The following is a 12566-nucleotide window of genomic DNA, read 5'->3' as shown; positions in this document are numbered from 1 at the left end:
GAGACAGCACATGCACTTTAGAACTGGTTAGCTGTGGTACAGTGCCCTCAGTTCTAAGGCCAGCAATAACGAGGTCTGGATAAATGGAGGAGGAAGGCAAAAAGTTTAGGGAAAGAGCCCCCCAAGGCTAATAGGACTAACATGGCTTATTCCATCTGCCTTGTTTTCTGCTCTTTGCCGTAACACAGGTAATTTGCAGCAGTGAAATCTTGCATCATTTTGCTTCAACTCCACTTAATTTGGCAAGAAGAGTAATTCCGAACTTAGCTCTATGGGCCTCATTAATGAGAAATGACGCATCACTGCGTGAAAGCAGCGATGCGTCACTTCTCAGTGCGCACTCCTTGCAACATTCCTGATGCGTCATATTTAATGTATGACGCTTCATGTCGCAAGGAGTTACAGATACGTCAGTATTTCTGACGTATCTGTAAGCGCAAAAGTGACGCATTGCTGGTGTGTGTCACAAAAGTGACGCAACTCCAGCAATGCGTCCTTTCACATTGGGCAAGTCCCATGTGAAAGGGCCTGCGTCAGTCTTACGCCTGCTGTGAGGCAGGCGCAAGATTTTGACGCAACGGCGTCCTAAAAGTGCCGCAGTGAAATCTCACAGATTTCACTGCGTGACTTCTATGACCCTTCCTTGCGTCAATACGCCCCCCTTGCATACATTATACCTGGTGAAGGTATAATATGGTGCAGGGGTTTACAAAGTGACGCATCTACCTAGATGCGTCACTTTGTACATATGGCGCAACAAGGTGCATTTTTTACGACACTGGTGCGCCACAAAAAGTGACGCACCGGCAGTGTAAAAGTGACGCACAGCCTCATAAATGAGGCCCTATATTCTTAGGGCCAAAATTACTCCTTTCATCCAAAATGGACCTGAGAATGTATTTTTCACTAGGAAATATAAATGCAACAGAACATGAATAGCAGTGCCGTTTAATTATCGCTATGTTGGCTTAGCGGCAATATTTTTATCACCGAGCTGCGGCGATTTTTATCGCTTAGGAACCTTGCTATTATCAAGGTTTATCTCCTAAGCGATAAAAATCGGCCGAAATGCATGAATATCGCTGAAAAGTCAGCGATATTCATGCAATACCGAGCTAATGCTCTTAGCCATGTTATCCACCTACCATTGGATAACATGGCTGAGAACTGCTCAGGGGCAGGTGTTAGCTTTTGGAGATATTCGCGCTTAGCGCAAATATCTCCAAAAGTTGGTAATAGGAGATAGCGATGTTAGCGACTGTTTCCAGTCACTAACATCTTGGCACGCCCACTTTGCATGTCATTAGTGATAAATTTCAGTGACATGCAAAGCGGGGCCCAAGATGGTCGCTATCTCCTACTAGCTGTGGCTAACTGGTGATAGCGACAGCTAGGTAATAGGGAGATCATTTTATCTCCGCATTCTTGGCTTTCAAAGCCAAAAAAGGGGAGATATACCCCCTTGATAATATGCCCCAGTGTTTTTCTAGCAAGTAGAATCATTGTATGAAGGGGTGATGAAAAACTAAACAACAATTAATCAAGTGGTGTGAAATTAACTCATAAAATCATAATATAACTTTGCTCCACCTCGGTTATAATGAAGGCCGTAGATCTTCTAAAACGTGTACGGTTAATACAATTGTATGCAAATGAATATGAAATACATTAATAAGAACATGTTTTAAAAATGTGAGGTGGCTGTTTAAAATAAGGGTTCAACTCAGTAAAGAACATAGAAGCAAGTTTTTTGTTTTTATATCTGGAGGGTGGCGAGCATATGCTGAAATTGATTCTAAGGCAAGACAAGCAATGCTTTGAATTTCTATACAGAGCACTATGAAAATATTCAAGTGGACAATAAAGCAGAACATTGCAGGCACTGCACATGCAGAAAAAGGCATATCTGGAGCAGAGTTACACAAACTGTCCATGTGGTTCTAATTTGCACTGAGGTGCTCTTTCAAACACAATTAAAAACAAAATAGCGCTCACTCCCGTCCAACATGTAACTTGGACAAAATCATACCTCTCTCAGTCACTTACCACGATCAAATTAATTTGGCCACTAGTTTATCAAACTAAATAAGCATTTCTACGTATATCTAATACCGTTTTATGATGAACACATCTTACCAAAAAGTTTCCTGCTACGTAGGTTATCAGGAATAAAGGTATGCAAAAATAAGCATTGGAGCATCTCATGCAGTCAAACAGAGGTTCCATATACTCTCCGCAGAGAATCCGAAAAACCATTAAGAAAGATGCGTAGAAAGAAGTAAAATTCCATCTGGGGATCTTTAAGTCATCAAATGCGCGCTAAAAGAAAACAAACAAACATTAATGGTAAGGACAGCTTGTGCCATTCATTTCGATGTGCGTCATTATGAGTACCTCAGAAAATGTCCTCAGTCTAATATTATCTTCAACAATATAGTAAACGCGTTGTTTTAGCTCATTTTACTGTAAGAAATTGCTTCATATCGTTTCCAGCATGTTGTGATAAACATGCTATCATGCAAACTGACAGGAAGGGATTGAGAGGGAGCGCACGTGAAGCGCCACTAGGTTTTCTACGAGGGGAGAAATATGTGTGGATGGATCTAGATTTCGGACTGTTTTGAAAACAGACCTAGGTAAAAGTAATTCAAATGCCTACAATTCGTTTGAATTGGATAGCTGCACTATTGCAGAAATATTTACAATGATAGTTGATAATGCGCCATGATTCGACTAAATTGAGAAATAAAAGCGGACGCGAAGGGATTGCATACCCGAATTTATCTTGAAGAGGTGAGAAATAAAACAGACTATTTGGCCTACTTATCAACAAGCACTGGCAATGCCAACTGGTCTGGCTTTAAAAGAATGTTGTATGGTATTGTGAAGCATTACAAATAGCATGGGAATGGATATGTATTTGTGTGGTGGCACATAGTTTGACCAGGAAATACCCAGATTAGTCCCACACCACAATGGTGCAGGGAGATTGGTCCCGAATAAAAACGTACATGACCGAGGGGCACCAGTTTCTAAAACACCACAAAGTTAGATGCCACTTTAAGTTAGGAACACTCAGCCAATCAGCATATAGCACACACTCTGGGGCAGCTCCTCCGCAATGGCCCGCGCTTCCCATGCACCCCCTCCAACCGCCCCACCACTTTTTGTTTGTGGCAGATGCCACTGTGCACACATAGCACATGCAGTTATGACACGCTCCCTATGCCACACGTTACTTACTGGCCCTCGCTATGTCCACACAAGGTTGTGACCCACCTGCATTTGTTATCAGGTGGGAATTATTCATGGCTCCATGAATAGCCCTGCATTCCTCTCCTTAAAAATGAATGCTTCAAGAAATGTATGAAAAGACCCTATAACCGATTATACTTTGAGTTAGTTATCAGACCCTTATCTGTATGCTGCACTCCCCGCGACAGTGTTTATTCAAACCAACCGTTTTGCCAAACACCTCTTGTCTTAGTTTTTTCAAGGTAAATTCATATCCAAGCAACAACCAAAGCCCCTCATCTGTTGATTAACACAAAGGTATCTGGCGACAACTGCATTGTCAAGTTAGACCGTAACAAGCACCTCATTATAAGTCGGATGCAAAATGGGCCGGTATCAGGGTTAGACTGGGAATGAAAAGCAGCCCTGGTAAAAAATATCAAAACCAGCCCCTCTCTCTTCATCTGCAGGTGCCCAGATGCCTCTCGTCTGCTTCAGTATGACCTTGCCCTTCTGACTGATTTTGGTGTCTGTCTTCTGCTGTTTTTCTTGTTTGCAGGTTGTTCTGCTCTTGACTCTGTAAAGGCTCTTCATTCTTTGTTTCTCTCAACTGTCCCCAGTTGCATCCTTTGCTCCTCTTACTGCTCTGTCTTGCATCTTGTTACTTCTGTTAGTTTGTGCCCTCAACAACCTCCATTAAATATGTTTTCTGGCCTTGCTGCTCCCGCTGGACTTTCCCCCTCGCCCTACCAGGCTTTTCCACTCTTGCTGAGACTACCTATGGCCCCCTGCTTCTCTCTCTCTCCAAGGCCCTATTTAATGAAGGCTGCAGTGCAGTTGCAAAGTGGGCATGCCACCGGCTCGCCAAAAGCAAGCTTGTTTGTGCCTGTCCGTGCCTTTTTCCAACACACAGCACCAAGAACCTTGGTCCATATGCTTCCCGCAGCTATACCACCAATGAATTCCACTTTCTCAACTCCATACGCTGCAATGAATGCTGCTGCTGAGCTGCACTTCAGTCCAGGGTGGGCCCCTTTGCATGCCGGCATTGAAGTTTCACCTTCCTCCACACACTCGCTTTCACTGCCCACACAAACAGCACACACCTGACCAAGTCAGAACTGAGGACCTCACACAGCACCACAGACCCACCCGGCACAACAACACTTACTTGCATGCATGCTCCTTAATACACGCTCACGTGTCAAGCACTCCACCAAGATTTGGGAACTCATTGACTACAATGCACCAGACCGCCCATTCATCACCGAAACCTGGCTCAACCCCACATCTGCACCGGACATCACCACAGCAATCCCTACTGGATGCTAAATCCTGCACCAGGAATGACCCCAAAAACCAGAAAGAGGACTTGCCATTATCCACAGAGACACCATTAAGTAGACCTCCTACACTGTCCCAGAAGCAACATTTATAAAACACATGGGGCCTTATTTATGAAAAATGACGCATCGCTGCGTGAAAACAGCGATGCGTCACTTTTCACTGCGCACTCCTTGCGACACCAATGATGCGTCATATTTAATGTATGACGCAGCATGTCGCAAGGAGTTACAGATACGTCAGTATTTCTGACGTATCTGTAAGCGCAAAAGTGACGCATTGCTGGAGTGTGTCACAAAAAGTGACGCAACTCCAGCAATGCGTCCTTTCACATGGGGAAAGCCCCATGTGAAAGGGCTTGCGTCAGTCTTACGCCTGCTGTGAGGCAGGCGCAAGATTTTGCCGCAACAGCGTCCTAAAAGTGACGCAGTGAAATCTCATAGATTTCACTGCGTCACTATTACGAGGCTTTTTGCGGAGGAACGCCCCCTCTGCATACATTATACCTGACGCAGGTATAATATGGCGCAGGGGTTTAAAAAGTGACGCATCTACCTAGATGCGTCACTTTTTAAATATGGCGCAACAAGGCGCATTTTGTACGCCGCTGGTGCGTCACAAAAAGTGACGCACTGGCGGCGCAAAACTGACGCAAGGCCTCATAAATAAGGGCCCTGCACTCACTTCACCGACCTCACCGCACCCCTTGCTATGACCATCAAAAGACTTTTTACTCCTAGGTGATATCAACAACCAACTTGTTACTGCTACTTTGCATAATTATTATCAACAATGATTACCTATCCATTCATCTGTGTACTACAACGTACTAAGACACATACCATGTCATCACTCTTACCCTAGTTGAAGTTTTTCCCAACTTCCGGTGAGTACTAGTCTCATGCTTTGCATATACTACTTTACATATAATCTGACTGAGTAGTTATTGTTACTTATTCCTTATAACATTTTTTTTCAGTACATTGTTTACCTAACAAACACCATTCATTCTAACATACTCATTAATGGATTTAAGGTATCCAGTCAGATCCATGGTTTTCTTTTTTGGGACACTAAGTGAGATAGTGATTAACAGCCTAATTCATGAAGCCTAAATCGGCTCGCAAAGGGCCAGATTCTGAGAATCTGGCCCTTTGCGAGTGCGATTTTTGCACTTGGGATTCAACATCCCAAATGCAAAAATCACTATTTGCTAATTCGCATATTTGCGAGGAATTACATTTAAGGAATCTCAATTTGAGATTCCTTAAATGTAATTCATCATCCATTTTCCAATTGCGAAATCGCAATTTCGGCCCGCAATTTACCGCGAGGTCAAACCTCGTGGTAAATTGCGAAAACTCAGAAAATGCATTTAAATGCATTTTTCTGAGTTGCATGTTACACACACACATGTCCTTTGGACATGTGTGTGTGCAACACCTGTGTTAATTTCCATTGCAGGGGTGCTACAGGGTGTCCTTTGGACACCCCTGGGACCCTTGTACTCGCAATCTCATTTGCGATTAGCTAATTACTAATCGCAAATGAGGAATGACTCCCCATGCATTGCTGTGGGCCTTTTGGCCCATAGGAATGCATGGGGAGTTATTCCTTATTTGCGATTAGCAATTAGCTAATCGCAAATAAGGAATCAGTGGGAATCGCAATTAATATTGCGATTCCTACATGAATACCGTTTTGCGAGTCTCAAATAGCGATTCCTTATGATTCGCTATTTGAGCCGCGCAAAACGGCCCATTCATGAACCAGGCTGTAAGTGACTTGCTTGCTACACTTTCCATCCACCATGTGCTTACAATCAATACCATTGGTAATCCGGCTACACTTTTACGGATGCTCCTATTCCGTTCTTTGCACACCATATTTCTCACACTTAATTCACAAATCTACTTTGGGAATAGTCTTCCTCTTAGTATTTACAAACAACCCTTCCTGATATCACTTCTTTGTTTTTATTTTCAGCATGACTTTTGGTAACAATGCACTCCCTCCCACCTCCGGGTACTTTAATATGCTAACCGTTATCTTTTTATATATATATCTTACAGCCTTGAAAAAGTTGCTTAGACAAAACACGTTTGTTGTTTCTCCTTTTTAAAAAGTTTTCAAATGCATATATATCTCATCACAGAACTGGTACCTGTATTTTATGAAGTCCGCAATAAAATCGGATCACAGCACTTCATTACTGATCCTGTTTACGTATAATTTCTACCAGTCAATAAAGATGTTTCACCAATGTATGCTGAACTTACTTTAAAGCACCTTCTATTATGGAATTGGAAAAAGACCAAAATACATATTTCGTGCGGATGGTTAATGAGTTACCAGTGTGTGCTCTTGGACATCTTGGAATTATATTTGATATAAAACCCATTTACATTTGGTCCTTTACTATTACATTGTGTACTTTGTGCTATATTGCCTTACATTTTATTGGATGAGAAGTTAGTATAACCCACTGCTACCAAGTGTTAAATTATCTGTGCACAGATAACCCAGTTCAGCTCACGGTGTGCCAGCTTAGACGCCACCTCACGCACCACCTTCCTTCATATCGCCCCCTGGCTGCAGCTGTCATATCCCTCCTGAAGGTGTAGGCCTAGACGTCACACTTTTTCAGCTGAACCACAGATGACAGTCTGCCATATCATAGCACCTATGGGAAGCATGTAGTTGCTGCTCAGGACAGGAGAGATACCAGCTGCCCTGCATACCAGGCGCCTCAACATGATGCAATTGTGAGAGGGACCATCTGGTGGGGTGTTCCTGTTTGACTCTATGGAGAAGAGCAACCCACTTTCCCTTGTTGGGCAAACTGAGTGACCCAACAACAGCAGCACCACGCCAGAACTTCTGTAGGTTTGAATACATTTGTATTAATATTTTGTTACGATGTTTCATTATCCATTGAACCACAGAAATGTATATCTCAGGCTCTGCCATTGAACAACAGGCTATCCCTAAATAACTCCCCCTACACCCGCCACACCATTCCTGGATTATAAAAAGGAAAACATTCAAGTTTCCAGTGTCTGAATTCTCTCCCCCATAGGTGTTAAGTGCAACTACGTCTGAACTTCTTAGGCCTTCGTGGCACCAACATATTGGTGCGTAGTAGTCCTGTAGCTTTGAGGGTTATAGCAACTTTAGGGCTCAGAAACGTTTGGGCTGGATAGTTTTTTAAAGTATCCACTAAAGTAGTCCAAAAGGAGGCCCCGTTGCTTAAGTTACACCTTTTCCTCACATTGTAACTCATATATGTTTGGTGGGCAGAAGTTGCTGTCCCCAAAGGCACACTAAGGTTTGTTTGTGGCCGGAAGAAGGAGTGAGATATGAACTTGCCCAAAGCATTTCTGGTATGGGGAATCCCCCAAAAATTACTTCAGGGAATCTTATTAGGCAATAATATCGACGTCCAAAAAGATTTTATTTTGAGATAAGACCAGATTATATGAGTGAGAGACCCCTCCTCCGTGCACCCTCCCAGCCGAGAGAACTGCTCCCTGTCGTCATTTTAGCTAGATGTGCTGGAGTATAATGCAAATGGTCGAGCATCTTAAGAACTTAACAACGTCTTTAAAGCCATGAGAGAAACATACAATGAAGTCATGAGGTTGCTACTTCATCGTTATACCAGTTCCACAGTCTCCCAGACACTGGAGCAGACAACTATTATGACAAGCAGTAGCGGCACATAACAAGCACTTTGACCCGAAAATTAACCCTGACTTCAAGTGATTCCAACTGCCCCATGTCAGGCAGCAGAATGGAAAATCCACTGATGTTTTTTATGGATGGGTATATGGGGTCGTCAGCATGTGCATCAAAGACAACCCTCAGATAAAGGGAGTTGAAGGCCCAACTAGAACAAGGGTGCACAACATTTTCAAACAACTGAACATCAAACTTGGGGATATCCTAACAGTAGCGGTCTCACCAGCTATCCAATGAAAGGGCTGAAATGATGAAGATGGAACTCACTGCGATCCCACCCAATTTGGAGATGAGAAACCCCAAATCCATCAAAGTAGAGTAGTATCAGTGCTAAGAGGAGAACAGGTGCCTTGCACCCAGTTCTTGAGAGGTCATGCACGTCGCTGACCATAAGACACTGTAGGTGCTCTGGCAATTTGATGAAGGCACTGCAGGACTGTCTGGGAAGTGTGGACTTCTCAATGCCTTAACCGCTTTGCTTGCATTTGACAAGGACATTGTTGTGCTCCGGCATGGCATTCCAAAGACCCTGCCAGATGCCAAAGGATTTGAGCTCTATCATCGATGCTTGCTCCAGCATCAGATAATGGGTCGACCCGACTTCCCCAGACTGTATAAATTTGGACAGTGAAGAATAGGTATTCCTTGTCTCATGCATGATAAGGACCCATGACGTGCACGGGTGACCAAGACCAACCTGCTGCGTCCCTAATTGACACAGATGCTTCTGTCAACATGATGAGCAAGAAATAGTTTATTGCCCTGCAGCTGTGTCCCTGTCTGTACCCAGCCAAACCAAGATAGTCGCTTATGGGAGCAACGCGCCCATTCCACTAGAGGGGGATCATTTGGCTGCTCTCTCTCTCACACCAACAACTCATGCAACACATAGGGGCATATTATCAAGGGGGTTTATCTCCACTTTTTTGGCTTTAAAAGCCAAGAAAGCGGAGATAAAATTATCTCCCTATTATCTAGCTGCCGCTAACACCAGTTAGCGACAGCTAGTAGGAGATAGCGACCATCTTGGGCCCCACTTTACATGTCAGTGATATTTATCACTAATGAGATGCAAAGTGGGCGTGCCAAGATGTTAGCGACTGAAAACAGTCGCTAACATTGCTATCTCCTATTACCAACTTTTGGAGATATTCGCGCTAAGCGGTAATATCTCCAAAAGCTAACACCTGCCCTGAGCAGTTCTTAGCCATGTTATCCAATTGGAGGTGGATAACATGGCTAAGAGCATTAGCTCGCTAATGCATGAATATCAATGACTTTTCAGCGATATTCATGCTTTGCGGCGATTTTTACTGCATTTGCGTTAAACCTTAATAATACCAAGGTTTATTTGCGGTAAAAATCGCCGCAGCGATGCGGTAAATTTTTGTCTCTAACCAAGCAATAGCGATAATTATCGCTATTGCTTGGTAATATGCCCCATAGTTCTTTGTTGCCACCAGCACCATTGAGGCGTTGCTCAGTTGCTCCACTGCAGAAAATTACAATTTTTTTTACTTTGCCAAAGCAATTCATACCAAGGATATCACCAGCATGCTAGCCAGTTTCCACAACTGTTCAAAGGTCTAGGAAAGCTTTGTGAACCATCTGTTTCTCTGCACATCGAAAAGTCAATTTGTCGTGTTACACTTAAACACCAGTGAATTCCGTTAATCCTCCTCCTGGCAGTTGAAGCTGAGTTGCAGAAATTACAAGACCTTGGAGTCATCAATATAATACCAGGTCCCACAACTTGGGTCTTGCTAATGGTGTTAGCTCACAAGTCCAAACAACACAACTGCATCCCCATCAGCATTGACATGTGAATGCCGAACAAGGCTATTCGGCAGGAAAAATATATCACGCCATCAACTGATGACCTAATTCACAATCTTAATGTTGCCCACTGGTTCATGAGCATAGAACCAAATGCCAGCTATCAACAACTAGGGCTGAGTGAAGACTGTCATTATGTCATGGCCTTCTTAACGCCTCTGTCGATATTGTCGTCTCAACTTTAGAATTTTATTGGCAGCAAAAATATTCCATAAGTCAGTGTGGGAGATGTTGTCAGGCCTTGTTGGAGTCTTAAACGTTAGTGATGACATTCTAATCTGTGCATCCTCCATTGAAGAACAACAATGGTAACCCGCAGCTATGCTCCAGAGGATCACAGAAATGGATCTGACACGCAACAAGGTCAAATATAATTTCATACACCAAGAGGAGAAGTTCTATGGTTGCATATTTTCAGGGGACAGTATCCGTATGATCACGATATAGTGATTGACATCAGAGAATCAGACCCCTGTGACAACATAGGAAGTCAGACATTTCCTTGGTCTTGCCACCTACTGTGGGAGATTCATCCTGAAACTGGCTGCCCAACCTCGCTGGCCACTTTGGTAACTCACTAAGGGGCAGATGTACGACCGTGAAAATAGGGCCTCGCAAATTGCGAGTTTTTTGCGATTCGCAATTTGCGAGGCTCTATTTCCAATGTACAACAGTGTTTGTCACACTGTTAGTGATTCCCAATGGGGTGGCAAATAGAGAGGCTCATGAATATTAATGAGCCTCTCACAATTTGCCACCCCATTGGGAAAGGCAGGCCCTCCCAGGTATGGTTGCTGGGCTCAGCAGACCACCATGTCTGGGACTGCTTTTAAATAAAGCAGTTATTTCTAAATGCAGCACATTTTCCTTAAAGGAAAACGTGTTGCATTAAAAAAAAAAAAAAATTAAACGTTTTGTTTCATTTTTCAAGGGCAGTTTGTGGTTCCTGGGACGGATCACTGAAACAATATCGAGGTCAAGAATATCGAGTTACAAAAATATCGAGGTACAAATATAGAACACCAAAATATCGACCTCCTATCAGGTTAGTACAAAAATATTGAATCAAAAATATCGATGTAAAAAATATAGTTATTCGAAATATCGATTTTTTTAAAATGATTTAAATTAATTACAAATTAAGGAAACAATAAATATAATTAACTTAAACATACTTAAAATACTTAAATAACCTTAAAATTAATAAATAATGAATGTAAGTAAAGAAAAAATCCAAATTAATTTGTTAATACATATATATATAAACGTAATATTAATAAAATAGTTACAATATTTTACTGTAGAATAGCGGAAAGTGTAAAATTTACTATAACCACTCCAGTGAGTGCAACAGTAGGGAAAGCGTTGGATAGCGTAGGGGTAAAAATGACTATTCCAACTCCAGGGAGTGCAACAGTAGGGAAAGCGTTGGATAGCATAGGGGTAAAAATTACTATTCCCACTCCAGAGAGTGCAACAGTAGAGAAAGCGTTGGATAGCGTAGGGGTAAAAATTACTATTCCCACTCCAGAGAGTGCAACAGTAGGGAAAACGCTGGATAACGTAGGGGTAAAAATTACTATTCCCACTCCACAGAGTGCAACAGTAGGGAAAGCGTTGGATAGCATAGGGGTAAAAATTACTATTCCCACTCCAAAGAGTGCAACAGTAAGGAAAGCATTGGAAAGCGTAGGGGTAAAAATTACTATTCCCACTCCAGAAAGTCCAACAGTAGGGAAAGCGTTGGATAGCGGGAGGGTTAAAATTACTATTCCCACTCCAGAGAGTGCAACAGTAGGGAAAGTGTTGGATAGCTTAGAGGTAAAAATTACTATTGTCACTCCAGTGAGTGCAACAGTAGGGAAAGCGTTGGATAGCGTAGGGGGAAAAATTACTATTCCCACTCCAAAGAGTGCAACAGTAGGGAAAGCATTGGATAGCGTAGGGGTAAAAATTACTATTCCCACTCCAGTGAGTGCAACAGTAGAGAAAACATTGGATAGCGCAAGGGGAGAAAATTACTATTCCCACTCCAGAAAGTGCAACTGTAGGGAAAGCGTTAGATAGCGGGAGAGTTAAAATTACTATTCCCACTCCAAAAAGTGCAATAGTAGGGAAAGCATTGGATAGCGTAGGGGTAAAACTTACTATTCCCACTCCAGTGAGTGCAACAGTAGGGAAAGCGTTGAATAGCGTAGGGGTAAAAATTACTATTCCTACTCCAAAGAGTGCAACAGTAGGGAAAGCGTTGGACAGCGTAGGGGTAAAAATTACTGTTCAAACTCCAGAGAGTGCAACAGTAGGGAAAGTAAATACTTCATATATGAATAAATATAAATTAAATATTAATACCAAATATAAACTAATTAAAAGTAATTAACAATTTTATATAATATAATAAATAATCAATT

The 12566-nt window shown here is 42.5% G+C and overlaps 1 protein-coding gene across 1 annotated transcript in view; it reads right to left on the bottom strand.

Moving 5' to 3' along the window:
- Positions 1-1486: 1486 nt before the first annotated feature.
- The window catches only part of LOC147726517 (sodium channel protein type 4 subunit alpha-like), a 450487-nt gene continuing 439407 nt past the window's right edge, over positions 1487-12566 (bottom strand). The window contains exons 7-8 of the mRNA XM_086963476.1: positions 2137-2319; positions 1487-1525 (exon numbers count right to left, since the gene is read on the bottom strand). Coding sequence (XP_086819602.1) covers positions 1487-1525; positions 2137-2319 — 222 coding nt within the window. The remainder of the gene's footprint in view (positions 1526-2136; positions 2320-12566) is intronic.

Source organism: Lissotriton vulgaris, chromosome 3_1, assembly GCF_964263255.1.
Source record: "Lissotriton vulgaris chromosome 3_1, aLisVul1.2, whole genome shotgun sequence".
NCBI classification, from domain to species: Eukaryota; Metazoa; Chordata; class Amphibia; order Caudata; family Salamandridae; genus Lissotriton; species Lissotriton vulgaris.
The sequence above is the reverse complement of the archived record's forward strand: the minus strand, read 5'-3'. Positions and strand labels throughout refer to the sequence as shown.